Source organism: Leptopilina heterotoma, unplaced genomic scaffold, assembly GCF_015476425.1.
Source record: "Leptopilina heterotoma isolate Lh14 unplaced genomic scaffold, ASM1547642v1 Lhet_24, whole genome shotgun sequence".
NCBI classification, from domain to species: Eukaryota; Metazoa; Arthropoda; class Insecta; order Hymenoptera; family Figitidae; genus Leptopilina; species Leptopilina heterotoma.
Window position 1 is genome coordinate 3,764,903 of NW_025110956.1, and position 27,557 is coordinate 3,792,459.

General features: G+C 30.0%; 2 protein-coding genes across 7 annotated transcripts in view; one reads left to right on the forward strand and one right to left on the reverse strand.

Moving 5' to 3' along the window:
- On the forward strand, window positions 1-24,385 carry LOC122503025 (apoptosis-stimulating of p53 protein 2). Of its 3 annotated transcripts, none has more exons than XR_006301696.1 (12): window positions 1-537; window positions 4,785-4,840; window positions 5,799-5,939; window positions 6,901-7,027; window positions 7,328-7,524; window positions 7,618-8,116; window positions 8,200-9,340; window positions 10,229-10,996; window positions 11,292-11,458; window positions 11,535-11,734; window positions 11,810-11,933; window positions 24,273-24,385. XR_006301696.1 is itself a non-coding variant. In XM_043613420.1 (11 exons), exons 2-11 carry the CDS (start codon window positions 4,808-4,810, stop codon window positions 11,843-11,845), a joined length of 3,309 nt encoding a protein of 1,102 aa, XP_043469355.1. In that variant the 5' UTR covers window positions 444-537; window positions 4,785-4,807; the 3' UTR covers window positions 11,846-12,339. The 3 variants fall into 3 exon arrangements, 1 of the variants encoding a protein (XP_043469355.1); XR_006301695.1 differs by lacking the exon at window positions 24,273-24,385 and adding an exon at window positions 12,114-12,337; XM_043613420.1 differs by lacking the exon at window positions 24,273-24,385 and having other exon boundaries at window positions 444-537; window positions 11,810-12,339.
- Window positions 23,394-27,557, reverse strand: part of LOC122503027 (zinc transporter 2-like) — a 20,313-nt gene continuing 16,149 nt past the window's right edge. For all 4 annotated transcript variants that reach the window (XM_043613423.1, XM_043613422.1, XM_043613425.1 and 1 more), the window contains exons 3-8: window positions 27,054-27,164; window positions 26,084-26,232; window positions 24,951-25,102; window positions 24,619-24,856; window positions 24,300-24,540; window positions 23,394-24,159 (exon numbers count right to left, since the gene is read on the reverse strand). In XM_043613423.1, the coding sequence (XP_043469358.1) occupies window positions 24,014-24,159; window positions 24,300-24,540; window positions 24,619-24,856; window positions 24,951-25,102; window positions 26,084-26,232; window positions 27,054-27,164 (1,037 nt within the window). In that variant the 3' untranslated portion in view covers window positions 23,394-24,013. The remainder of the gene's footprint in view (window positions 24,160-24,299; window positions 24,541-24,618; window positions 24,857-24,950; window positions 25,103-26,083; window positions 26,233-27,053; window positions 27,165-27,557) is intronic.

A 27,557-nucleotide genomic window follows, 5' to 3' on the forward strand; every position in this document is an offset into this window, starting at 1 on the left:
TGTTCTACTGTAGTTTGTGTGGCAGACATTTTGTGAAGCGGCTCGAAAATGTAACCTTTTCTTAAGTAACACTATCTCTGTCTACCTCATGAAAATGTGTTATGACTTTCACAAAAGTTTCGTAGTAATAATGACAAGTTGTAAAAATGCAGTTTTTAACGCCTATTTTTTACCTACGAATAAATCAACAGCCTAATTGATTTTGTGTTGCATTACACTATGAAACGAATTTCACCGTTTGAAAATTACCCACACGTAATGATATAATTCGAACACATTAATTGGTGTCGAGCAAGTCGGTCCTCATCCTCATATAATGACTAAATGAGACAAGTGTTATTAGCATCGGTTCTGGCACTAAAGAAGCAATTTTCTAGTATTTTCACAGATCAAACATATCATTAAGTGAATAGACAATGTGAGAATTCTCTTTTCGTTCTTAGGAGAGAACATTTAAACCCCATCTCTGCAAAAAGTTCGTTAGCTGTGGATTACGCGGAATAAATATCACGAAGATTCTGCTGGTTAATATTGAAGGTAAATATGTGTGTTTTCTTTTACATTGTTTACATTTAATCTTTCGCACACGATTAAAATTAATTGAGCAGTTGCATATTACTCCAGTGTTTAAAAATAATAATAAATCTTAAATATCAGCGGACAAACAACTAAAGTGAATTCAAACCTAGAATGCAATATTGTGGTGGCTGTGGAAAGAAAGTTGCGCACAGTTTTTCTAATTAGTGACAATTTGAATCTGCATTCGGCAGCATAACCTCGAGCTTTTTCAGGGGATAATAGGATGGAACAATGTAATTTCGCACTCACCCTTCATCTGTTGATATTTTAAATTTATATTTTCTCAAAAATAGAAATTTCAAGTTTATCGGTGTTCTTATTTTGATGTTGCTTAATACGAATCTAGCATTATATAAGTTGAATAACTCGGACAAATTACGGGATTCATATTACATCTAAATTTTGTGTAGATTAATTTTCGACATTTCATACTTTTTAGTTCCAAATTTAACTATAATTATGTAAATAAACCTACAAGGCTCAATCCATTATATTCATCACAGTGTCTTGTTGGCCTATTTTTAAAAAACTTGATTATTTCTGCAAATATTTTTAAGTGTTTGTTGGGTAACATTTCTTATGACCGTTTTTTAAAAAATCTCATTTTTTTATTAAAAACGTCCGACTAGACGGACGAAATAAATTTGTCCGGATATTGATGATCCGAATAAAATATTTGGAGTCTAAAATGTCGCGATAAATTATTAAAAGAAATTTCATCCGCATAGTGAGATAAATAATTCACTTAGATGTCATATAATCAGAGTGGCCACAAAGTTTCATTATCTAAATTCCCTGTCTTATTTTTCATTTTTCCGGTAGTATTTTTATTTTCTGGCTTTAAAAAGAACATGAAATTCTGTAGAGTAACTGTATCAGGAAATGAACAGATAAATGAACCACTGAATAAACAAAGTTACACTTTTTGAAAAAAAATGGTTAGTTAGTCATGATTCAATTACTAATTACTTTTAATCATAACTATTTGATTAAAAATATGGGGCGCTCATTCAACGTTGGTGAAATTTACAACGATTATAATCAACGATTTAGAAGAAAAAGTATTTTTCTACTTATATTTTTATATAAAAAATGATTTGCATAATTATTTGTTTATTAATTTGAAAAAGAAAAATTTGTAAGTAAAACATTTTGTTATTTTTGTTAGAAAAAAATTTTTTTTTTGTTCAATCGTTGATCATAAACGTTGTGAACTTCACCGAAGTCTCATTCACTGGTGCTTCCATAAATAACTAGTATTTTTATTAATTTTTCAGTTTCTTTTTTCTTATTAATAACCAATAAAAATTTCTATTAATAAATTACAGTCTTCAGGAGTATAAATCCAACTTTTTTAATAACAATTCATCTATCTTTTAAGAATGAGAAGCAGACAAATAAAAAATTATTAAAAGTGCATCCCCTGGTGTACGAACGCACAAATAGTAATTTCCTTAATTTTGTCTGCTTTTTATTCTCAAAAAGTGGATAAATTATTATTTAAAAATTGGTTGATAATTAATATAATTTTGATTAGGGGTCTAGTGATGAAATTATATAAAACAATTGAAAATTAATAATTGGAGAAAATTGATATTATAGTTGTCAAAGTTGAGCCCTTTTCGAAATTCCTGAACAAAATTTTATCGTTTTAATCATTAAAATATATTATTTAAATGTTTTACTATATAGAGAAACAATTTACTTATTTTTTTATTTCATTTTAAAACGTATTACATTTTTTTAACTCAAATACAATTCATGCTTGTCATCTATCAAGTAAATTGTTTACATGTATGTAAAATCGAATTTCATAATTAATAAAAAAAGAACCTTTTTTCTCTAATTGAAGCTCCGGATCTTAAAAGGGCACTTTTACCATTTAAAATCAATACTGAAAGTGGCCTTTTAAAATCCGGAGCCTCAATTGCAAATATAATTAATAAAATTGTAAAACCTATAATTTAAAAAAATTTTAAATAATAAAGAATAAAAACATATCGTTATATATATTCACGATAGTAATAATATATACTAGGGGGATATACTAGATTATTGAAGTTATCATCGATACTCAGCATCGACTTCATGTGACAGGCCTTTTAATCTATAGGTCAAATTTAATTTTATTTTTGACGTAATGTAACGACCCTTATGGAGGGTTTTAATGAGGTTTTAAATTAGGCCATGGGGCCTACTTTTGACCTGTAGGTAAAAATAGATCAAAATTGGTATAAATGTTAACTTATCGTAACAGCCTTTTACGGAGCCCTTATAGGGTATCTTTTTGACCTGTAGGTCAAAAATTAGGTCAAGTTTGACATAGATTTTGACGTATTGTGAAAGCGCTTATTGGTCAAAAAATAGGTCAAATTTAACATAAATTTTGACTTTATTCGGACGTCTTTTAGCCTGTAGGTAAAAAAATAGGTTAAATTGTACATTGATTTTGACGTAATGTTAGGCCGTTATTGGGCCTCTTTTTGATCCTCTTGGGAGAGGGAGCCCTTATAGATTACACAGGCACACAAAAAAATAAAAAAGTCAAAACCCAGAGGTCACACCCCCCTATCCCCATGTTTTTGGGGTCGCTGAAACCGAATATGACCATGAAAATTTTTTTTCATCGGCCATTTTCCCGCTACCACCCCCTTACATCTGCTCCCGGGGGTTGGAATTTCAGTTTAAAAAAAAGTGGAGTAGGGTGTCTATTCCTATGTTTTTTGGGTCGCTAAAACCAAAAAAGACTACTAAAAACAAATTCTTTCCTCACTTAACCCCCTTAACACCCGAAAGGTGGGGGGTCGGAATTCGAATTTCCACGAAAAGTCGATTACGGTGTCTAAACCTACGTTTTTTGGGTCGCTTAAACCAAAAAAGACTACCAAAATCAAATCCTTTCCACCCTCGACCCCCTACAACCCCCTGAAATAATTTTTTTCAAATAAAACGAACCGATTTTTGGGAAATTGAAAAGGAAATATTAAGTATCAAAAATTATTGCAGGGGGTTGTAGGGGGTTGAGGGTGGAAAGGATTTGATTTTGGTAGTCTTTTTTGGTTTTAGCGACCCAAAAAACATAGGTTTAGACACCGCAATCGACTTTTCGCGAAAATTCGAATTTCGACCCCCCACCTTTCGGGTGTTAAGGGGGTTGTAGGGGGTTAAGGGACGGAAGAATTTGTTTTTGGTAGTCTTTTTTGGTTTTAGCGACCCAAAAAACATAGGAATAGACACCCTACTCCACTTTTTTTTAAACTGAAATTCCAACCCCAGGGAGCAGGTGTAAGGGGTTGGTAGCGGGAAAATGGCCGATGAAAAAAATTTTTCATGGTCATATTCGGTTTCAGCGACCCCAAAAACATGGGAATAGGGGGGTGTGACCTCTGGGTTTTGACTTTTTATTTTTTTGTGTGCCTGTGTTATTATTGAAACCAATTGAAACAGCGAAGGCGGCGATGTCTGTTTGTAATGTAGGTAGACAATAATAATGTTTGACCTTTTCATTAAATAATAAATATATATTAATAAATCAATTTATTATTATTTCATATCGTATTCTCTAAATATTCAAATAAAAATTTTATTATTAAATAATATGTGATTTTAACCCAAATAACCAAGGAAAAATTGCTTCTTTCAAGCAATTTTTCCGCAAAGCAATTGCTTTGCGTGCATTGCTTTTGTACTTAGACCAACATTGTCTGAATAAAGAGCACATTCTGCTTATTCTTTCAGTGCACAGGAAAAAGTAAATCTCAATTTAAGACCAGTCCTAAATTACTTAACATTGTCTTCTTCAATGTCAGATTCTCCAAAACCCATTGAATAAATTCAGCATTGGCTGTCTTAAACATGTTGCATCTTAATGTAAGGAAGGATCTGACAGACAGTCAAAACGGTTTATTATTAAATAAAAGACTGGGCCAAGAGTGTGAGAGAGATGGAGATATATCTGCACTCATGGCCTAGTTACAAAACACGGGGCAAAACGCTGTCATGGGATTCCACCCTTAGCATAACAATGCTAGTAACTTTCGTGGATAACGAAAACAAATTTAAAGACACTTTTAAGTTTTATGTACAAACAACTCCACACAGCTCTGCATATTTTCTGTTTTGAGCAACATTATACATATAAGAAAATTGAAACCTGTAGTATACCTACACCTATTATATATACAATTAATATTTTTCTGTTTCAGGAGTATTAACGTACAAACATGGTATGAGGGAAAACTCTGGCAACATAGCTGAGGTGGTATGTAAATATTATTTTCCACATTGTAATTTATTGAATAGACATAAACATAGGAAAACTTAAACTTGCAAAGCTGAGAGTAGTGTTTGCGCTGAAGAATATCGATGTCATGAAGAAAGAATTTAATTTTCCTTGACTTTGCAGAAGAATCTCGGATTTAGAGGAACATGTGTTTTAATTTCTAAAATTAAGCAGGTGCCAGTTTCAGCTTCATCATGTATCATATTTTTTTATAAAGAGCGAGAAAAAATATGTGAAAGTCCACATGAAAAGGGCCCATTCTGGAACTGTTGGACTTATCTATATGAACGAATTCCTTGCAAAATTTAGAAAATTTTTAGCGGTCTTGGAACTTTTTTGGTGAAAAATTCGATAATTAATTAATTAATAATTAATAAATAATAATATTATATTATTATTATTATTATTATTATTATTATTAATAATATTTATTAATTAATTAATTAATTTTTTTAATTCGTAAAAAATTCGATGAGTTACAGAGTTTCAAAGTTTAGAATGCCAGAAACCTCATTTTGAGAAAAACGGAACTAAAGATAAACTAAAGATTGTGAATATCTTTGGTTTTTCTGGGAAGATATTCAAAAAAGAATTCTTTCCAATTCTCAGAGCACCTTAAAGATGAAAAACCAAAAAAATATGTTTGCATTTTTAAAATTATTTTACTGTTAATAAGATTGTATTAAATTTTTTGAATTTTCTAAGAAAAAAATTACACGTTAATGCCTGTAAGTAATTCTAATTCTGTAGAAAATGACCTTTAAAATAAGCCTAAGATTATTTTAGAAGTTATTCAAATTTTTGTTAAACATTCAATTTCGACCAATATTGTAAATTTATCAATTTTTTATTATATACTTTACTGAAATAAAGATCTATTACAAATCAAAGTCATTAGATAATTTAATTTAGATATTTTTATTTTGTTTGACAATAGTTACCAGTTGGCGGGGGAGAGGCTGTGCTTCTGCTCAGCGAACTTGAAAGCATGGCATCTAGACAGCAGCGAGAAATTGTGCAGCAAAGGCGAATATTGGAACAGAGAGAGGCTCGACTAGCTGTACTTCGAGGAGCACAGGTATTACTTTCATAGCGTTCTTTTAACGTTTCCAAATAAAAATAGACTTAGAGGATTTTGGCAAAAAACTATAAATACACTGAGAAATTTATATTGAGACTTACCATTGAAATTAAATGGACTGCGTTTGATTCTTTCATCAAGACCTCCGACTATCACCCAAGAAGATCTAAATTCGTTAATCAAAAATTATATGTTACAATTTTAAACTTCATTATCTCGAAAAGTAGCCTCAGGACCAACGCGAATTCTTTTTCAGTGTGTGTAGTCATCATTTGCATATTTTCCAAGTTTTGTAGTTATTTATTTTTCTGCAAGGAAGTTATTTACATTCAAAAATCCCGAAAATCAGTAAAGTGGCAATTTTCAATTCTTGTTTCTTTACATTTATAAAGAAGTAAGAAAAAATGCTACGAATTTGGTATGGCTCTATTTAATTTAATGATTTCCCTTTCTCACAATTAATGGATAGAAATTGCAAAATTAGTTTTTTTGACAGGTGAACTTTAAAATCATTGTAACTACCAGAAAAATGGTCATCTGTGCTTAAGCGTTTGTATTTAAATGAACTTCAAGTGCCTGTACATGTTCGCTTTAAACTTAAGAAATTAAGTTATTATTAATTAAATAGTATTTCAGATTCTCGGACTGGACATAAAAATGACATTTTAATTTTAATCACCCTTGTACTTTAATAAATTTAATATAAATTAAATTTAATTACAACAAAATTGTGACTAACTTATTACAGAACAATTCTGCAATTGTGATCGAACACTATTTTGTCACAGTTACGTAACAGAGAGATCGAAAATTTATGTAGCACATTTGTAATAGTTGTTATTTTTTACTGTCTGTGGGGAAACGGAGAAGTTCATTTCTTTAAAAGTTTTATCAAATTAAATGAATTTTTTAACCATTTGGTCATTCATGTTTGAGTTCTTTGTTCTTTTTGTTTTAGGAGCCATCTCAACAAGACAGACTTGCAAGACTTCGACATCGCTTAGATCAACAGCAAACGAAATTGAATCGTTTACGTTTAATAAGATCACAAACAGATCAGTCTCGAGTTAACAATGCCACCTTAAGTAAGTTAAATATTTATAATTCCTAGCAAATTTACGGACCTCATAAGAGGTTCATTAAAATGTATTGACCCTCCGTCCGACACCTGTTCCGACCTCTATCAGATGCTATATTTCTATGATTCATAAAATATTCTAGAGACAGATTTTTTCGATTAATTTTTTTGCAAATCCTTAAGTGCCGTCCATATATTACGTAACGCTAATTTTTGAAAATTTTGATGCAGAATCTGAAGAGTTTTCGAATAATATCGTTGGAGTTATCATTACTTTATTTGTTTACATGTACTTATATTTTTACAGCCTCTGATTTGGACTGCATAAGAGCTCTTTTCAATGAAAAGGAAAAGGAATTATCACTAGCTGTAGCTAAGGTCGAAGAACTAACTCGTCAACTGGAAGAACTTCGTGGACGCCACAGTCTCAATGGAAATAGTATCGGTATTCATTTACCAACATCTGCCAGTACCGAACTGGAGAAGTTGCGGAGGGAGTTACTGGTAATAAAAGTTGCATAATAACATTATTTTTTTCAAACGAAAATTTGAAATATCAAAAGGTCCTCATTTCTGAATATTTACTATGTTTCTTAGTATCGTAACAAGATGAATGAGCAACAGAATCAAGTAGTGTCTCAACAGAGATTGGCTTTAGCTCAGAAACAAGCAGAAATGGCCTCAATTGACGCGCGAATTGCTCAGCTCCAAGGTCGACTTCAGCGTAAGAGAGCTTTAAATCAGCGATTGAGTCAACAACTAGGATCTATTAATCTGTCCACTTCGAACCAAACCTATCTCGACTCTAAAGTTGATTTCTCGAATGGCGGAAAGTCTCGCCCAATTGGCAATATTGCTGCGATTGAGCCTTACTCTCATATTCCGAACGACGATTTCGCCTTGAATAAGAACGATCCAAAGTACCAAACACTACCATACAACACCAAATTCACTGTTAATTTTAAAAATTCAGAGGATGATTGTAATATTAATAAAATTCAACACAGTGCAAGCGCTTTGCAAATTGGACAAAGGTCGACATACTATCAGTTGGGTCATCAGATTGTTCACAGTCAATCTCAATCTCACATTAAAGGTGAGTAAATTTTATAAGCAGTTGTAAATTTGTAATTGCAAGAAGAGCCTTAAATTATGTTAATAATATTTTTCTCATTTCAGACAAATTGCAACCTCTAGGCACAAATCAACAACATTTCTCCTACAATACGAATAATAAGAACAACAATAACATTTCTAACAATAATAATGAGAATTTCATTATTGAAAATCAAGCTTCCCAAGGTCTTCGAATACATAACATTCAACAAGCTCAGCAGCATGCAAACTTGCAGCAAAAATATCACAATTGTATGAATTTGTCAAACTCCAGTGCAGGCTTAAATACTCAAATAATTTGCACCAAACAAAATCTTCGAAACATCCAGTTGCACCAAAAGCCAATATCCAGTGTTGCACCGAGTTTCCCTGTAAAGTCGCCCATATACAAGACGTCGTCGACTAAAATCCATCCCGTCATGCCACAAACTTTGAATCTACTAAGCAGAGGCCACACTGGATACAACACTTTAAAGAATCAAAATCAATCAAACGAAAATGTTCAGAATGTAACGCAGGAACTGAATTGTGTAATAAAGTCTAATCCACCCAGTGTTTCAGCAGCGACAATATCGGTTTCCGAACAGTCAAATGAAAAGCCACTGTCGAAACTCGAAGTTCAAGTACGCATCGAACAAAACGGAGTCAAGTATGAAAATAGTGCAGCGCAAAACAAGTACGAAATGCAACAAACAAAGGTGTTCGACAGCAGTGGAAAGCACGAATTGAGTGGCAAGGAAGACGGTAAACGCGAACCGCCTGCCAAGTGTGAAACAGTAAAGGGAGACTCAAATGCCAAGTTTGATTTGAAATCGGACCAAGTTCTCCTAAAGAACGACTCAGTAGGAAGGCACGATTCCTCAGTGGAGCTACAAGGAAAATTGGATGCAATAAAGTACGATAAAAGTCAAAACGCATTCGACAATTCTGCCTTGTACGATCACAATGTCGAGCTTATACATGCAGACGCTAACGCTAAATTCGAATTATCAAGTAAATTGTCAGAAATGGTTGCGGATCAAGAAAAATTCAAACCTGACGTTGAACGAAAGATATTTCTTTATAATGAGATGAAAAACGAGGACAAACCTAAGCCGACACTGCCGCCGAAGCCAACTAAATCTAATGCTCCTCCCAGACTAATTACTCACGAGAAGCTTGACTTCGCCACTGATGTTGACGAGTATGCAGCAAACATTGACAGGTATTTGTTATGATTTTTATTTACTTCTGTATATACATTAAGGTTGTTCGAAACCTAACTCCTTAATAAAGGAGTCAACAATATGAATTTTAATAATGTCATAAATTGAGCTACCGGATCAAAGAAGGGCACATAAATTCTCCGCGATGAAAAACTTTGGCCCCCGGACACTTGAAATTCAACTACATAATAATTTTAGATATTTGTTATGCATTTATAGAAAATTTTAATTACGCATCTTTTTTTCTAAAGAAATTTTTTTCCATCTATTACCGCTTTCGAAATAGATATTCAAGAAGACCCATTTTTTTTAAAACATAAAATTGTTAGTAATTTTTTTCTGAACAGTTGCAAAAATCGTACAATTGAACAATTAGTAACAAATTGGTGAATGTTTTAAGTTGCGCGCGCGGCTAAACCTTTGAATGCGTCAAAATGGGATTGAAAATAAAAAACCATCCTTTTTGAAAAATTACAGCTTGGGATATACCTTTTTTTAATTAAAAATTTTTATAAGACAATATAGCGTTATAGATAAATAAATGCTAACAAACAAAATGAATAGATTGTTTCAAAATTTTCAAATTTGATCGAATTCGCTTAAAACTTGTTACTCGGGATTTTTTGGGGTCGCTGATTACAAATCTGAAGTAATTTTAAAAAATTTTAAATGGTGGAAAAAATTTTCAAATTTGTTCCGATTTCCTTAAAACGTATTACTAGGGGGTTTTCAGGGTCTTTGATTACGAATATAAAGACACTTTTTAGATTACGGTTATTATCGGTTTTTGAAAACTTGCTGATATTCATTCGTTTACTGGAGTAGAAAATAAAATACTTTTCATTGATTGATTAAATTTAACATGTTTAAAAATTTGTTTATTGTAGAGAGGAAAAGAAAGAAGAAATTCCACCTATGCCAACATCAGAACCTCCGGAATCCCCAACTGACGGTCAATGTCTAAATAAGCAAGCTATCACATCTCGCCCTTTAACACTGAAAAAAGTACCATTCTTAGAAACTCCAAAACTTAGATATTCTAAATCCAATATTCACGTGTCAATAAATCGGCGAATCGAAATGCCACCTGCTTTCCTGTTTCCTGAAACAGAGATTCCAGCAGATCTTATGCAAACCGATGTGAATCAGTATCAACACGCTCAACAGCAATCTCAACAAGCTATTGAAGCACTAGATTCTAATATGAAGAAAATATTGCCAAATGTTCTAACAAATAAGGAATTAAATCAAAAAGAGAAAGTAGAGCAAGTTGATATTGTAGATGCTATAAGCGTTATTAATATTGAAGAAAAATCAAAGTTGAAAAGTGACAAGGACAGAAAGTGTGAAGCGGAGTTGGAGTGCAAATCCATAGAGGTTACTAAAAGGAAAAAAGGCAATTTGAAAATTTCTACGGGAAAAGCAAATCTTTCGAGGCGTGTTTCATTTGATCCTTTGGCTCTTCTATTGGATGCCAGTCTCGAAGGTGAATTAGAATTAGTAAAAAAGACTGCAAAGGAAGTGTCCAATCCTAGTTCCGCTAATGACGAGGGCATAACAGCTCTTCACAACGCCATTTGTGCGGGACATCTTGAAATCGTCAAGTTTCTTGTGGAATTCGGTTGTGACGTCAATGCACAAGACAGTGATGGATGGTAATATTTTCTTATCATTTCAAGTAGAATATATTTTCAGCAATTGTACTGCATTATCAGATCAATATTAAGAGGCAGAAAAAGTACAATTTCAAAATTACGTATGTAAAGATTGATCTAATTTTAAATTTAAAAAACAATTCTCAACTAATCCGGTTGATAAAGAAATTCAATACTTTCCAACTCGTAATTTAGCGAACTTTTCAAGACTCTGGTGAAATGTCCTACCTTCTTTCAGTAACGTACACATAAATTTACCAAAAGTCCATATAAAATCTTTAACATAATTTTTTAGGACACCACTACACTGTGCTGCCAGTTGCAATAATTTAGCGATGGTTAAATTTTTGGTCGAACATGGAGCGTGCATATTCGCTACTACCTTATCGGATCACGAAACAGCTGCAGAAAAATGCGAAGAAGATGAAGAAGGTTTCGATGGCTGCTCTGAATATCTATACAGTAAGTACTGACTCTTGAATGTACATATACACAATTTTAACGGATATTGTTAATACCTATGCATTTCCTTGTTTAGGTGTCCAAGAAAAGTTAGGCATCATTAACAATGGACAAGTGTTTGCAGTATTTGATTATGTGGCACAACATAATGATGAACTTTCCTTAAAGAATAGCGATTCTCTGGTTATAATCAGGAAAGGCGACGATGATGAAAGGGAATGGTGGTGGAGTAAACTGGGACATAAAGAGGGATATGTACCACGAAATTTACTTGGCGTAAGATAAATCTTTTAAAAAAAATTTTAAATAAAAAAAGTAAATTTTTTCTAAGTAATGAATTTTATTTTTCAGCTCTACCCCAGAGTTAAATTACCTAAAACGGACTGAAGTCTTTGCAGATCTACAAAACATAATTTTCATTCAACACGTACTAGAAGCAGTATTGAGTTTGCAATTTAATTTTATTGTATAGTGTGTAAGTTATTCAAACATTTATAATTTAATATTTCTGGGCGTCAGCATATTGTAGATAACATTCGTCATATATTGTTTCATATGATTATGTAGAATTTTCTAATAATTTAAAAAGTCGATTTGAATAAAGCTTTAAATATAGTTTTTCATAAATACGTTTCATATGCAAAATGCTTTTCAGGTGAATGACAGTTAAACTTTCTGCAGTTTTTCTATAAAATTTAGATGATATTAATTTATTTAACATCCTTAACTTACTACATACTTGACGGCTGTCACACAAATTTTTACAAAGATGTAAGAGTTGCACGTAATCAAATGGAATAACTTAAATGGAATATTAAATTATCAATAAATATGAGAAGTATTGTACAATACAAATACAAATATTTTTGTATTGAAAGTAGTTGTAAAGATTATTATTATCTTTTAGTGCAATATTTCTTATTATAAAATTGTATTAATTATCAAATGATAAATATTGTATTACAAAATATATATTATGTTTTTAACCTTGTTATGACGTTTTTCATTTAAGTTTTAAAAGCATTTTTCACAATATTCTCAAGGTATAGTAATCTTTTTCCATTCTACACTGTTTCGCGATTGCGAGCGGTGATAAAGAAATTTAAAAAATTCATAATTTCTTTTAATACTTCATAATAAAGTTTATTACAATGTAAAATATTCGTTCATAATTGCTTTTATAGATGTACAGTGGAACTTATGAATACATATATGCAGTACGGTCGCGCTAATCCTAATCCGAGTTAGAGGGAGAGAGGGTATAGAGTTAAATATTTAATTAATTAAAGGTGCTAAACTTGCTAGTATTCATTGACACTTGAATTTTAATCTAACGTTCTGTTTTGATTTAGTTAAAAAAAAACTAGTGAATATGTATTTGAATTATTAAAATTATATTATCATGTCGCAAAAGAATGGCAAAAGAAATCAATTAGTTTTATATTAGTCCGAACTGGAGGAGTTCGTATAAGTTTTCAGTAATCAGTAATGATGCTTCAAAAAGATGACATATTAGACTAATTATAGCTCATACTCAATACTTCACAACACTATGTTTGGCTAGTAGCTTTCACCAAGTTCCAATAAAAGATATAGCTAAAACCCTTCGATCTGAAAGATGCCCTTGCCTTTCAAAGACTCATGAATTTGATTCTTTTTGGTTAGAATAAAAATCAGTGTTTTGTGGAATCCATCCAGTGATGCTCTTTCGATGATTTTAATATGACTTTATAATATAACAATAATAAACAAGTTGGTAACGATAATTTTAAAGTTACTTCTACATTTCTCAACAAAATTTTCAAAAAAGTCTTATTTTCCAAAATTTTTTATATTTAAAACTTTAATATCTCCGGTAAATATGGACAGAAAATGTTCAATAAGCGCTCAAAAAATATGTCTAAAAAGACTCTACAAAATTAGAGAAAAACATTTATAGGTGTCCTAACATTTTTTTTAAGTTATGGCCAAAAAACGATTCTTTGAAAAATTAAAAATCCAAAAAAATATAGTTAAACTTTATGAATCGGTCAGAAAATACTCTTATATTATGTCCTCACGTGAGACCTACAATTTAAAAAAAATTCGTCCCTAAAGCTCTTCATAATCTTGAGATATTTATGAAAATGTAATGTTTACATACACATACGGAATGACATTTTTTAAAAATGTCATTTTTGAACGCCTGAGGTCAAATAACTAAGTTTTGACTTCAGCTTCTGAAAGTACTTATCAAAACTAGCAAAAACCTATTTCAGTTTTGCTAGATTAACTCGGATTTGAATTTTATCGACATTTGAATTTTTTTTTGAATTTTCACATTTTTCAGTTTTCTGATACGGGCGAATGGGAACACTGGCTATTAAAAGTTTATTAAAAAAATTCGCAATGGTCACAATTTGAAAAGCTACACTGAAAAAAAAAAAGTATTGAACCAAGAAAATTTTTCTTGGTTGAAGCAAATCGTGGGATTGAATACGGCCAAGACTATTAAAGTATTGATTCAAGAAAACGATTTTCTTGACATAGTATATTTGGGAGAAGAACATATATTCTTGATCCAAAAAAAAGGAATTCGACCAAGAAGTTAATCTTCTTATACGAAGTATGAAATGTATTAAATGAATAAAATATTTTCTTGTTCTAAGAATATATATAGATAATTGAATTATTTTATTTGATTCATTCAATTTTTTGTAACATTCGTTCAAGTAATTCAAGATTTAAATGAAGAAAAAATTTATTTTGTGAGAGAACGCAGATATTCTTGATCCAAGAAAATATGGAATTCGATCAAGAAGTTAAGTAGCATGTAAGAAATGCAGAATATATTAATTCAAAATCATTTATGTATCAAATCAAGAAAGTATGTTCTCTGTCCAAGAAAATATTTTCTTGATTTGAGAAAATTTATAGATTTCAATCAAAAAAATACTTTCTCAATACAAGTAAATTATTTACTTAAATTACCCCCCCCCCTTACCCCATCCCATCTTTTCTAATACTTAGGTCAAACATTTTTATTATTTAATTAATTAACATTTATATTTTTTATTTAAATAATTAAATAATTGTTATTTTACATATATATTTACATTTAATTATTACTTAACACAAATACAACAAATATACCTTGAAAGAAAATTTTCCACGGTCGGAGGAATTGAACTCGGGTTGCACGCACCAGAAGCCGTCACGCTACCACTATGCCATCCTAGCCTCAATGGACAGTTTTCAAAAACTGATATTTAAGTTGCATATACATTTGAAGAAAAATATTTTCTTGGATCAAGAACACCGGCATTGTGTTAAGTAAAAAAAAGTTTCAAAGCAAATAAATAAAATGATTCGATTCAAGAAACATGAATTCTCCACACAATACTTTATTATTTCGCTTAAGAACATGATATTCTAGATTCAATACTTTTTGGTACTTCGGAAAAGTAAAATATTTGGTTGAAATAATTACATATTGAGTTCTGACAAATACTAAATTGTTAATTCAAGAATTCTGTTCAATGCTAATAATTACTTGACACAAGAAAATGAATTTCTTTCTTCAAATAAATATGGGATTAATTGAATGTAATTTTTAATCAACTTGAAACAAATATTTACTTATATTAACCTTCGTATTTTCTTGAATCAGGATTATATGAGCGTTGAATTAAGTAAAAACTTTTTTAAAGGAAACAAAAGAATGATTTAATTCAAGATCTTACACTTAATTGAATTGAATAAATAAAATATTTCATTCCAGAAAATATAACATTCTCGCAAGAAATTAATGTATTTGAAACATGAGAATATAGAGATGCTTCAAGTAAAAGAAATGCTTAGATTAATTAATATTTCTTTGAAACAAAATAATTTTTAATTGAGTTGAAACAATTATTAACTTGTATTAATCTTCCCATTTTCTTGGCTCAAGACTATGGGTGTTGGATGAAATAAATAGTTGCTTTAAAGGAAATAAAAAAATTATTTGACTCAAGATACCAAATGACTCAAGGAAAATTACTTGACGTGAGAACATGATATTCTTGATTCAATACTTTTTCGAGACTTGGCGCATGTAAAACAGTTCGTTTGAAACAGTAAGATATATACTTATGTCAAACCCACATTTTCTTATTTCAATAACTTTGATCAATGCTCAAAATTACTTGACACAAGAAAATAAATTTCTTCCAATAAGAAAATATGGGTTTGTTTCAAATAAATCAGGTCAAGAAAATGCATTTACTTGATTCAATGAACTTTTTTTTTCAGTGTATAATCCCTCTTTAATTACAGAGAAAGAAAAAAAATTTGGTCGAAAATTGTTCCAGTTACGAATTTTTTTTTGGCTTTTTTACATTTTTTGGTTTTATGAAAAGGGCGGGTGAGAAAGCTGGCTATTAAAAGATTATTAAAAAAAATTTCGCAGTGGTCACCATTTGAAGAGCAATAATTCCTCTTTAATTTCTGACATTGAAAAAAAATTTGGTCGAAAATTATTTGAGTTATGAATTTTTTTTTGTAATTTTTCAAATTTTTCGGTTTTTCTAACTCTCTAAATTTGAATCAGCGAAAAGTCGCTGATTCACCAGCCCAGAGTATGCAGCTGATGAAATAGCGTATATACACTGATGAAACAGCGTATATGCACTGATTTTCCAGCGTATATACGCTGTTTCATCAGCTGCATACTCTGGGCTGGTGAATCAGCGACTTTTCGCTGATTCAAATTTAGAGAGAATACGAGAGGGTGGGAACGCTATCTATTAAAAGTTTATTACACAAAATTCCCAATTGTCATAATTTGAAAAGCAATAATCGCTCTTTAAATTCTGATAAAGAAAAAAAAAATTTGGTCAAAAATTGTTCGAGTTATGAATTTTCTTTTGACTTTTTCACATTTTTCGGTTTTTTGATAAAGCGGGTGGAAACGCTGGCTATTAGAAGTTTATAAAAAAAATTCGCAATGGTCACCATTTGAAGAGCAGTAATTCCAACCTAATTTCTGACATTGAAAAAAAAATTTGGTCGAAAATTGTTCGAGTTATGAATTTTTTTCGTACTTTTGCAAATTTTTTTTGTTTTTGATCCAGGCGGGTGAGAACGCTGGTTATTAAATTTTTCTTTTTTAAAAACGCAATGGTCACATTTAGGAGAGCAATACTTCCTCTTTGATTTCTGACAAAAAAACAAAATTTGGTCAAAAATTGTTCCGCTTATTAATTTTTTTTTGACTTTTTCACATTTTTCAATTTTTTGATCAGGCGGGTGGGAATGCAGGCTATTAAAAATTTATAAATAATTTCGAATGATCACAATTTAAAGAGCATTAATCCGTCTTTAATTTCTGCCCAAGAAAAAAAATTTGGTCAAAAATTGTTCAAGTTATTAATTTTTTACTTTTTTTTAATTTTCGGTTTTCTGATAACGGAAGTGGGAATACTGAATATTATAAATTTATAAAAAGAATTCGTAATGGGCACAATTTAAAGAGCAATAATCCCTATTTAATTTCTGCCCAAGATAAAATATTTGATTCGAAATATTTGGTTTCGAAAAAATTAAAAAAAAATCAAAACCCTCGGTTGCACAGGACCGCGGGTATACAAATGTACAGAAATAAATAAATAACACGAATAATTTTCTACCAATTTTTTTTCATTTATCAGAAATTAAAGAAGGATTATTGCATTTTAAAATTTGACCGTTGTGAATTTTTTTAAATTCATTTTTAATAGCCAGCGTTCCCACCCGCCCGTATCAAAAACCGAAAAATGTGAAAAAGTAAAAAAAAAGCATAATTAGAACAATTTTTGACCAAATTTTTTTTCTTTGACAGAAATTAAAGAAGAATTATTGCTCTGCAAAATGTGACCATTGCGTTTTTAAAAAAGAAAAATTTAATAACCAGCGTTCTCACCCGCCCAGATCAAAAACAAAAAAAATTTGAAAAAGTACGAAAAAAATTCATACTCGAACAATTTTTGACCAAATTTTTTTTTCAATGACAGAAATTAAAGAGGAATTATTGCTCTTCAAATGATTACAACTACGAATTTTTTTTTATAATCTTTTAATAGCCAGCTTTCTCACCCGCCCGTTTCATAAAACCAAAAAATGTAAACAATCCAAAAAAAATTCGTAACTGGAACAATTTTCGACCAAATTCTTTTTTCTTTCTCTCTAATTAAAGAGGGATTATTGCTTTTCAAATTTTGACCATTGCGAATTTTTTTAATAAACTTTTTATAGCCAGTGTTCCCATCAGCCCGTATCAGAAAACTGAAAAATGTGAAAATTAAAAAAAAAAAAATTCAAATGTCGATAAAATTTAAATCCGAGCTAATCTAGCAAAACTGAAATAGGTTTTTGCTAGTTTCGATAAGTACTTTCAGAAACTGAAGTCAAAACTTAGTGCACATTTTATGTGTTGCACTGTGTTATTTAGATAGGAAATAATTGCTGGATTATTGAATTAAACGTCTTTTTCTTCCAAACTTTGAAAAAATAAAAATTTTTATAAATTGAAATATTATTTTCTAAGTTCAACTAGGATTTAGAAAATGCTAAAGATAAAACTGGGTACAACGTTATTTTTCAGATGAGAACGACAATCTCTCTCTTCCTTCTGCTTCCATAGCATTTATCCTTAATCAATTTTATACAAATTTTATACAAACCATTAAATCATACAAGTGGAATTCTTTATGACAAAATGGGAACAGCCTGAATATCTAATTCAAAGCTAACTCTTCTAGCTCACATTAACTTTGGACATTTAAATGACGACGCCCGTATGATATTAGCTAATAATCTGATCCAACGTCAATATCGTTGCAAAAAATTATCAAACATGCCTTTTTTACGAGGACATGTTATTTATAATTACGGAAAATCTTTACGATTATTATTCGAATTATTAGATGAAATAAACAGAAAAAGATGATCATCTAGCAATTGATTATAAGAACGTACAAGCCGCGGATTAATTAACGGTGTTTTTACGCAATCAATTGGCTATTCGGTATACCCGATGCCAAATATTATTCTGAAAATATTCAGAAGTTAGTTAATGATAATAATCAAGTACAAACTCTTTTAAAATCTCAAATGCAAGTTATTTCTAATACTATTAAAAATTTCAACAATTGAGCTTGTTCTCTAAAATCTCAAAAGGGAATATTAAATTTTAATTCATAAAAGATTAATGATTTCGTGACAAACATTAATTACATATCAATAATTTTAGAATTAGCAAATAAACTTTCTAACGATTGTAGTGAATATAGGGTGAAGGAACCAGTTGTCGAGTCGACACCAGTTTTCGAGTCCTGGTGACTATTTATGTCTATAAGTAGTAAATTATATTAAATACGTAAAATAAAATAATATAACAATATTTCCAATTAATATAGTTATTCATAAAAAAATGTTTTATATTGTAATGTTAAATTGTTTTTCTTAAAAAAAATAATTTTATATGCAGTACTCACGAAATCAGAGGACGAATGACACCATTTGCTATTTTCATTCGTAATGTGACTTGTGTTATTAAACTTCTAAAAACAGTATATTTTTTAATATTTGAAAAACTTCTTTAATACCATTAAGTTCAGAAGAAAACAAAGAGTATCTAACTGTTGATAATTACTTTATATGACTATTTATTAGTTTAAATAAAATTAATACTCGGTAACTGGTACTGAATTTTTATTGCTCTCCAATTGTCGATTTGTTGACACTCGAGAAATGGGTTTGGCATATTTTATTATTTGACACAATTTTTCGATTGTCAATTAAAACCGTAAGCATAAATATTATCTGACATTTTCAAAGGTTAATATATGGTTAGGTTTATGTAAACATCATCTATTAATTAATTTAATTTTTTAAATACTTGAATTTCGATAAAAAAATTTGTATTAAAGAATTAAATTCATGGAAATTTTGTGAAATTATATTTAGAGTAATTAAATTTGTTATATATACAGTTTTTTTTAATTTCTATTATGTGACAGAAAAACGACAACTGGGTCAAGAAATCGAGCAATTGGTATCTGAGCCTCGACAAATGGTATTTTACAAACAATTTCTTTTATATTAATTATTTAATAGATAATTTATTTTTTTAAACGAAAGTTTATCAAGTATACAAGCTTAGATACTCCTCTTACTTAAATCATATTTTTTAATTTACATGGATGGCCTTGATTGCATTGAAATTCCAAACCTTCTATTCTTACTAATTCAATGGACAAGTTTTGGGGCCTTTAATTTTTTTTAATTCGTCAGCACGAATTCAATGCATGCCTTGGTCATTTCTTTCGAATGCGAATTCGTTTGCACAAATTCAGGCAAATTCAATCGAATTCAATCGAATATACAAAAAGCTTGAATGAATCCCGCTTTCTACCAAAAATCTTAATTCATTTCAATCCGTTTGAATTAGTTTTTTTTTACTGGGTATTGGTTTTTAATCTTTTAGGTACCCTGAACTAAAAACAATTCTTATCTGAATAACTTCCCAGAAGAACCAGAGATATTGATGTTAGAGTCTTTTTTTCGTAATTGTCGAAATGAAAATTTGGTTATTGCGTCAATTTTTTCATAAGAGGTCGTCCATATACCACGTGGACAGTTTAGGGGGGAGGGGGGATTCGCAAAAAATCCACGATTTTCCACGAGGGGGGAGGGGGGGGTCAATACAAATGTCCACGTATGGACACAAAAGTTTAATTTTATATCTTTTTTTTCTTTTTATTCAACTTTATTATTAGATTGTGATCAGACAATATTTGTAATCCGAAATTTATTTAACTGTCAAAAAAACGCCAAATTCTTTTTTAATTTATATTACAAAATCATTATCGTAAATGCACAAATATGAATATATGCAAATTTGACAATTAGGAATACAAAGCAACCTCTACAAACTCTTACAAATTCTAAAAAAAATAATTTCTATTATTGTTTATGTGAAGGCTTAAAGCTATTGGATTTTAGAAAATTTAAGATTTGTTACCGAAGAGATTAAGTATTTCTACTAATATAATAATTGAAGATATATATTATGCTGCCAAAGTCCTCTCCATAATACTAAAAATGGTATATTTACCTATTTAATAATATTTTAAGATAAATAATTTAATCTTTATTGAATTTTAAAGAAGTTTGTTATAAAAAAATTTAAGGATTTCTTATTAATTATCTTTTTATTATTCACTATTTTAAAATAAAAAACCCGATTGTCCACGTGGACAATCAGGGGGGGAGGGGTTCGTCAAAAATCCACGATTGTCCACGAGGGGGAGGGGGGGGGTCAAAAAGTGTCTAAAAAGTGTCCACGTGGTATATGGACGACCCCTAATAGAGACTGTCAAAAACTTTTAAATAAGTTTAATATCTATTCTTTTTCTTTGAATGACACAATAAAATTGTACCCAATCATCTTGTACGAAAATGGTTTTTTAATAGAAAAACTGTCCTTTTTAGAAAAGGGCCCATATTGTCGGTTTCTCGTATTTTTAAAATTAAGAGGGGGTGGTGGTTTTAAAAATTTAAAACCTGTTGGTTTTTTATCTTCAAGGTGCCCTGAACTGGAAACAATTCTTATCTGAATAACTTCCAAGAAGTTTGTGGCGTTCTAAACTTTGAAATTCTGTAACTCAGCGAATTTTGAACCAAAAAAGTTCTAAGACCACTCAAAATTTTCCAAATTTTGACAGGAATACGCCCATACAGATAACTCCAATAGTGCCAAAATGGGCCCTTTTCATGTGGACGTCCACAAATATTTATTAAAGTTTTATTAAATTCATTTTTTTATCATCAAGCCTAATTCCGAATGTGTCACAGTAATGTTACTCATTGAAAGATCGCAAAATTCCGTAATTACTAACATTATATGTGGACGTTCACATGAAAAGGGCCCATTTTGGCACTATTGAAGTTATCTATATGGGCGTATTCCTGGCAAAATTTGGAAAATTTTGAGTGGTCTTAGAACTTTTTTGGGTAAAAATTCGCTGAGTTACGGAATTTCAAAGTTTAGAACGCCAAAAACTTCATTTCGAGAAAAACGGAATTAATAAAGATTGCGATACCAAATAATTGTTGTATCTCTCGTTTTTCTTGGAAGTTATTCAGATAAAAATTGTTTCGAGTTCAGGGCACCTTGAAGATAAAAAACCAACAGGTTTTAAATTTTTAAAACCACCCTCTTAATTTTGAAAATACGAAAAACTTTTTTTTTTCTAAAATGGACAGTTTTTCTATTAAAGAACCATTTTTTTACAAGATTAATGATTGGGTACAATTTTATTGTGTCATTTGAAGAAAAAGAATAGATATTAAACTTATTTAAAATTTTTAGACAGTCTGTATTATGGAAAAATTGACGCAATTTTACAGTCCAGGATACCTTAAAGATGGAAAATCAAGAGGTTTTAAGGGGAGACCCCACCTTAATTCTGACCCCTTTAAAATAAAATTATTAAACGAGGTAATATTTTTTTTCTTACATCATTTTTAACCTGAAAACATATAAGATGGTCAAAAATATTTAATTTTAATTTTTGAAGAGGTTAGAATTTTTTTCTTCTGACCTATTGCATATTATTGCAAATCCATGCGAGAAGTTGTTTAGAATGGTAAAATATGCGTGGAAAAAAATTTTCGTTAAAAAATATTAAAAACTGTAAGAGAAGATCGATTTTTAATATTCAAATCTTTAAATTTTGCCGAAATTTCGGAAGTCCTGAACCTTTATTTTTTTCCACTTTGATGCTCTGAGTCGAAAAAACATCGTTAAAATTGACGATTAGCTTATTTTCATGGTAAATACTATAAAAATCATGCCTTTTTGCATTTATTTCGGTATAATAAAGTATACCATAAAAGCTTCGGACTATGATTTTTATGGAATTTACCACGAAAATGAGCTAAATATAAATTTTAACAATGTTTTTTAATAGTAGCATCAAATTACGTAAATATACACAATTTGGAAAAAAATTAAAGATTTACGGCTTCCGAAATTTCGGCAAAATTTAAAGATTTGAATATTAAAAATCGATCTTCTCTTACAGTTTTTAATATTTTTTAACGAAAATTTTTTTCCATGCATATTTTACCATTCTAAACAACTTCTCGCATGGATTTGCAATAATAAGCAATAGGTCAGAAGAAAAAAATTCTAACCTCTTCAAAAATTAAAATTAAATATTTTTGACCATCTTATATGTTTTCAGGTTAAAAATGATGCAAGAAAAAAAATATTACCTCCTTTAATAATTTTATTTTAAAGGGGTCAAAATTAAGGTGGGGTCTCCCCTTAAATTTTTCCACACCACCATTTTTAAAATACGGATTACTTTTGCAAATGACCGACAAAATGGGCCCTTTTCATTTTTCTAAAGAACCAATATGAAATCAAACAGTTAAATTATCGATAAATTAATGAAAACCGCATGATTCGACTTGTCAAAACATGTAGATTCAGCACCAAAAAAGAGAAACTTCCATGACGCCTGAAACGTGATTTTTGAATCGAATTGATCTCTAATCACCCTTGAAGCGAAAAAAGAACCGTGGTGACTTCTTATAGCTGTATAGTGAACTTCAAGATTATACATGTCATTTAAATACTCGAAATAAGAAAATAACATTCAAAAAAGGAAAGCACTCTTTTCTTCTTCTCCTTTCTAGCTCACTGCTGCCTGACTATATAGTATTAGGACATGCGTCCGAACGTTGATCGAGTTCCTCGAGTTATAGAATAATACATAATCTACAAGTAACTCAAAGTTCGACACATTCCATGTAATACAAAGATTTTTTAATTTAATTGAGAAACATTGGTTCACAGACTGATTCAAAAGCAAAAAGAATCATTTATCAATAGGCTTTCAAGTTTTCAAGTATTAAAAATCGTTTGTTTATGTAGAGACAAGTAAAATTTATTTTTTAATCAATCTTTAATCATCCTATAATCTCTACTTTTCAAACATATGAGTATATTTAACTTAATTATCACATATTTTCTAGCACATAATGTTAATAATAAGTTCGCTTTCTATAATACACTTTTAAATTGAGAATTTCGAACAGTGAATACGGTCAAAAACGTGCCTTTCAATTAGCATTAATATAACATACCCTTTAATTGGTAAGATGACAATTTTTTCAACTTATAGTGACAGCCTTGAAAAAATTTGTCTTGGAAAATAGTATGATATTAAAATATCAACTGCAATTTACATTTTTGGTAAATAGAAAATAGTAAATAGAAATGTTGGGGGCATCCACATTTCAAGGAATAATAGATTTTCAATTTTCAACAAAAAAATAATGCATTAAAAGAAATATTGACTTTCTGACGGACAGAATGTTTGTTCTTAATTGCCTAGTTCTACTTACTTATTAAAATTACATTAAATTCACTAAAACCTGAGAATCAAAGCCACATGAACTTGCAGCTAATCGTCCTCACTCTCCTTTGTACGTAAAATATAAATACTTTTTATCATAGAAATACATATTTACATATTTAATATTCTACTGGGAAGGCGATTTGCACTGTTCGCAGTTTTCCATTTTCTCGTTAAATTCTTCTATTTGAAGCGTCATTTCAAAGAAATTATACTTTTCATGAATACTTCTTGTTGCCATTCTTAAAACGTGTTGAGGACTGGTACCGGGTTCTGAAACAAAACAATTAGAAAAGAGCTACAAATCAGTTCAGTTTTATAAACCTCAGTTAAAAGTTTCTGTTGAATTGTGCAACACTAAAACTAGTTTTTGTTAATTATTTTAGATGTAATGAAGACCTGAATCCACTTACGAATTGCGAGGTGAGCTGAAAGGGCTGTTTTGTCTAAGGAAAGAGCCCAGATTCTTAAGTTGTGAACCTTAACAACGCCGCTAATTTGCATGAAAGTACTTTCAACTTGAGAATAATCAAAACCTTTTGGAATTCCCTCCATGAGGACGTTCATAACATCTTTAATAATAGCCACTGTGGTCAAGACTACCAAAATGGAAAACAAGAATGTACAAATTGGATCTACTATTCTCCATTCAGGCTAGAAATTAAAACACATTTCATTAGTTTTTTCTAACAGAAATAACATATTATGATAATAAATTCCGAAAATTGTTACCTTAAAGTAAATGATAAGTGCAGCAACGAAAACTCCGACGCTTTGGATAAAGTCTCCGAGTACATGAATATAAGCTGCTCTAACGTTTATATTTCTTTTCTCTTTCTTTTCCGAAACTCCTTCTTCTCCACATTTATCGTTATTGCTCTTTTCTTCATGTTTGTGCTGATCGTTACTGTGACCATGACTGTGACCATGACTATGGCCATGACCATGTTGATGCAAGGTCAATCCCATTCTGCAAAAATAGATGATTCATTTTCAGCAACCAAATAAAATACATACATATTGATATTGGTAATCAAACTTGGAGGACTGTTAATTCAACTTACACAAGGTTCACTGCGACACCTATCGCTGAAGTTATTAACATGGCAGTAGAGTCTAAGTTGAAGTTTTCATTAATAATTCGGTCTACTGCAAGGAAAAATAAAATGCCAGTAACCACCCATATCATCAGAACGGATGTTAATGCACCTATTACCTATAAGTGGAATCATTTTTTTGGTATACAAGTATTTTTAGACTAGAGAATTCAAAGTGGCAAATTTAATTAATAATATAAGATACAACAAAATTCAAAACTGTAATTCTAATAGAAACCCATTCAAACTTTGTGAACAAGTGTGTATGGATTTACTTATTAAAATTTTATGGAATTTAATAAATCGATCTGCAGCTAACGTCAGATTTTTAACAACAAAAGGCTTGGAATATTAAAATATTTATTTATATAAACATTTATTAATGTTTATTTTTTTAGAAATATTTTTTATCATCTTAAGCTTATTTTAAAGGTCATTTTCTACAGAATGAGAATTACTTATAGGCATTAACGTGTAATTTTTTTCTTAGAAAATGCAGGTCGTCAAACTTGGACCAAAAAAATTCAAAAAGTTTCAAACAATCTTATAAACAGAAAAATAATTTTTAAAATTCAAACATTCATTATTTTAGAAGTTATTCAAATTTTTGTAAAACATTGAAAATGACGACTTTTAAAAATATCTAAATAAAATACTGGCCAAATGACTTCTGTAAGGTCTTATTCTCATCTTTCAAAACATACCGAAAAAATTTTAGTTTTTATAAATTTTATGTTTAAAAATTGTTTTCATTCCCCTGAAAATGGGTGGTCTGTCAATTTTGACCGGTACTGTAAAATTTGAAATTTAGAAATATTATTTAGCTAATTTCAATTTACACTCTTTACAAAAATTGAGTAAATGCTACATTTTAACTGCTACAAAGAATTGTTTACTTTCAAAAATATATTAATTAACATTTTCTCTCTCTAATAGTTAGTAATGTGTTTTTCCTTGTTACATAACTTTAACTATTTATGTTAACTATTAACTTAAACTATTATTAACTATGTCTTTTCTTAGTTGTTTTTGAACAATAAACAGCAAATATACAAGAATAAAAATAAAAACTACTACGAAATAAAAAAGGCAAAACTTACTTCTGCCCGATACCATCCAAATGGCATTTTTCTTGTTGCAGGTCGACTTGCCATCCATATTGAAAAAAGAGATATCATAAAGGATGCGAAATCTGTTAACAAGTGTGCAGCATCTGTAGCGATTGCTAAACTGTTTGACCAAATCCCACCTATGAAATGTAAGAATAATAGTTGAGTAGGTGCATTAAACGGATTTGTCGATATAGCAAACTTAACTTTTTGCATGGAACTGAACGCGGTATTGAATGCTAGGCAATATCAATATTTTACTGCAAGTCTGAGGCAACATTGTCAGGTAACATTCATACAATACTGAGGCAATATTCGAGTGACCTTTAGTTTTTAAGAAAAGAAGACTTGAACTCTCAAACTATAATGCGCATTTCTCCCGAGTTTAACGAATGAAACAAAATTACTAGTGTACATATTTACATAATTTACGAAGCATATACCCGGTACTAAGGCTATAATGAAAAAGAATTTAAATTTTTTCATATTCTCTAAAATTTCATTTTTTTTCTTTTATTTAATCTCGAAAATTCTCCTTTAATTCTCTACCCTCAATTCGGATAGAATTTATGCGAAAAATTAATTCCTTTCTATTCCAAAATGCAACTTGTATTCCATCAGTAGAATATGTACGTTGTAAATTTTGAATTCCAAAAACTTTCGTTGAATAACTTATAAAACTAGATGACTTTAAATGACATTAATGAAGAATATATTTATAATTTTTTTAATTCTAAAAAATTCCATTCTATTCCAGTTTTCATACCGCACCGGGTGTTTTTATCCTAAAGTAAAAAGTCATTGTAATATTATCTTAGTATTACCTTAGTGTTGCAATACAATAATACCAGAAAATGTTACCTGGCAACCCACACACTATCGAAACTTTCATAAAATTTTATTGGAGAAGAGGCGAATGGGTGCAAACATTCTTATGTTCATAAAAGAATTAATTACTTACCTACAATTTCGCCTATCATAAATAGTACACATAACACACTGGCAATTAGTAATTTTTTCCGTGCTTTCTTATCTATATCTTCATTTCTATCTCTATGACAGTGATCTTCACCTGAAATTTAAATTAATGTTTTCAAATTTAAATTATGTAAAACATCAAAAGGTGAATTTGTTAAAACAAACATTTTGTTGTATATAAATGTTGCCCGTATTTGCTCTTTGAAATCCCTTTCAAAAGAGGACTTTTACAGTGGTCACCATATATTCTAACTGCGCTTAATCGAAAATCAAAAAACCAAATGTTTTCTGTAAGTGGGTGAGCAATTGAGCATAGCTCGTGATTGAACCAAAGAATTTTTGTTGTTGTTTAGAAATAATTTTATTTGGTTTAAATGTCCGTTAAATCGTAAATTTTTATAAAAACGCTTGAAATTTTTAAAAATTCGTTCAATCACGAGCTATACACATCCACACAGAAAATATTATTTTTATTTCAATTGAAGCA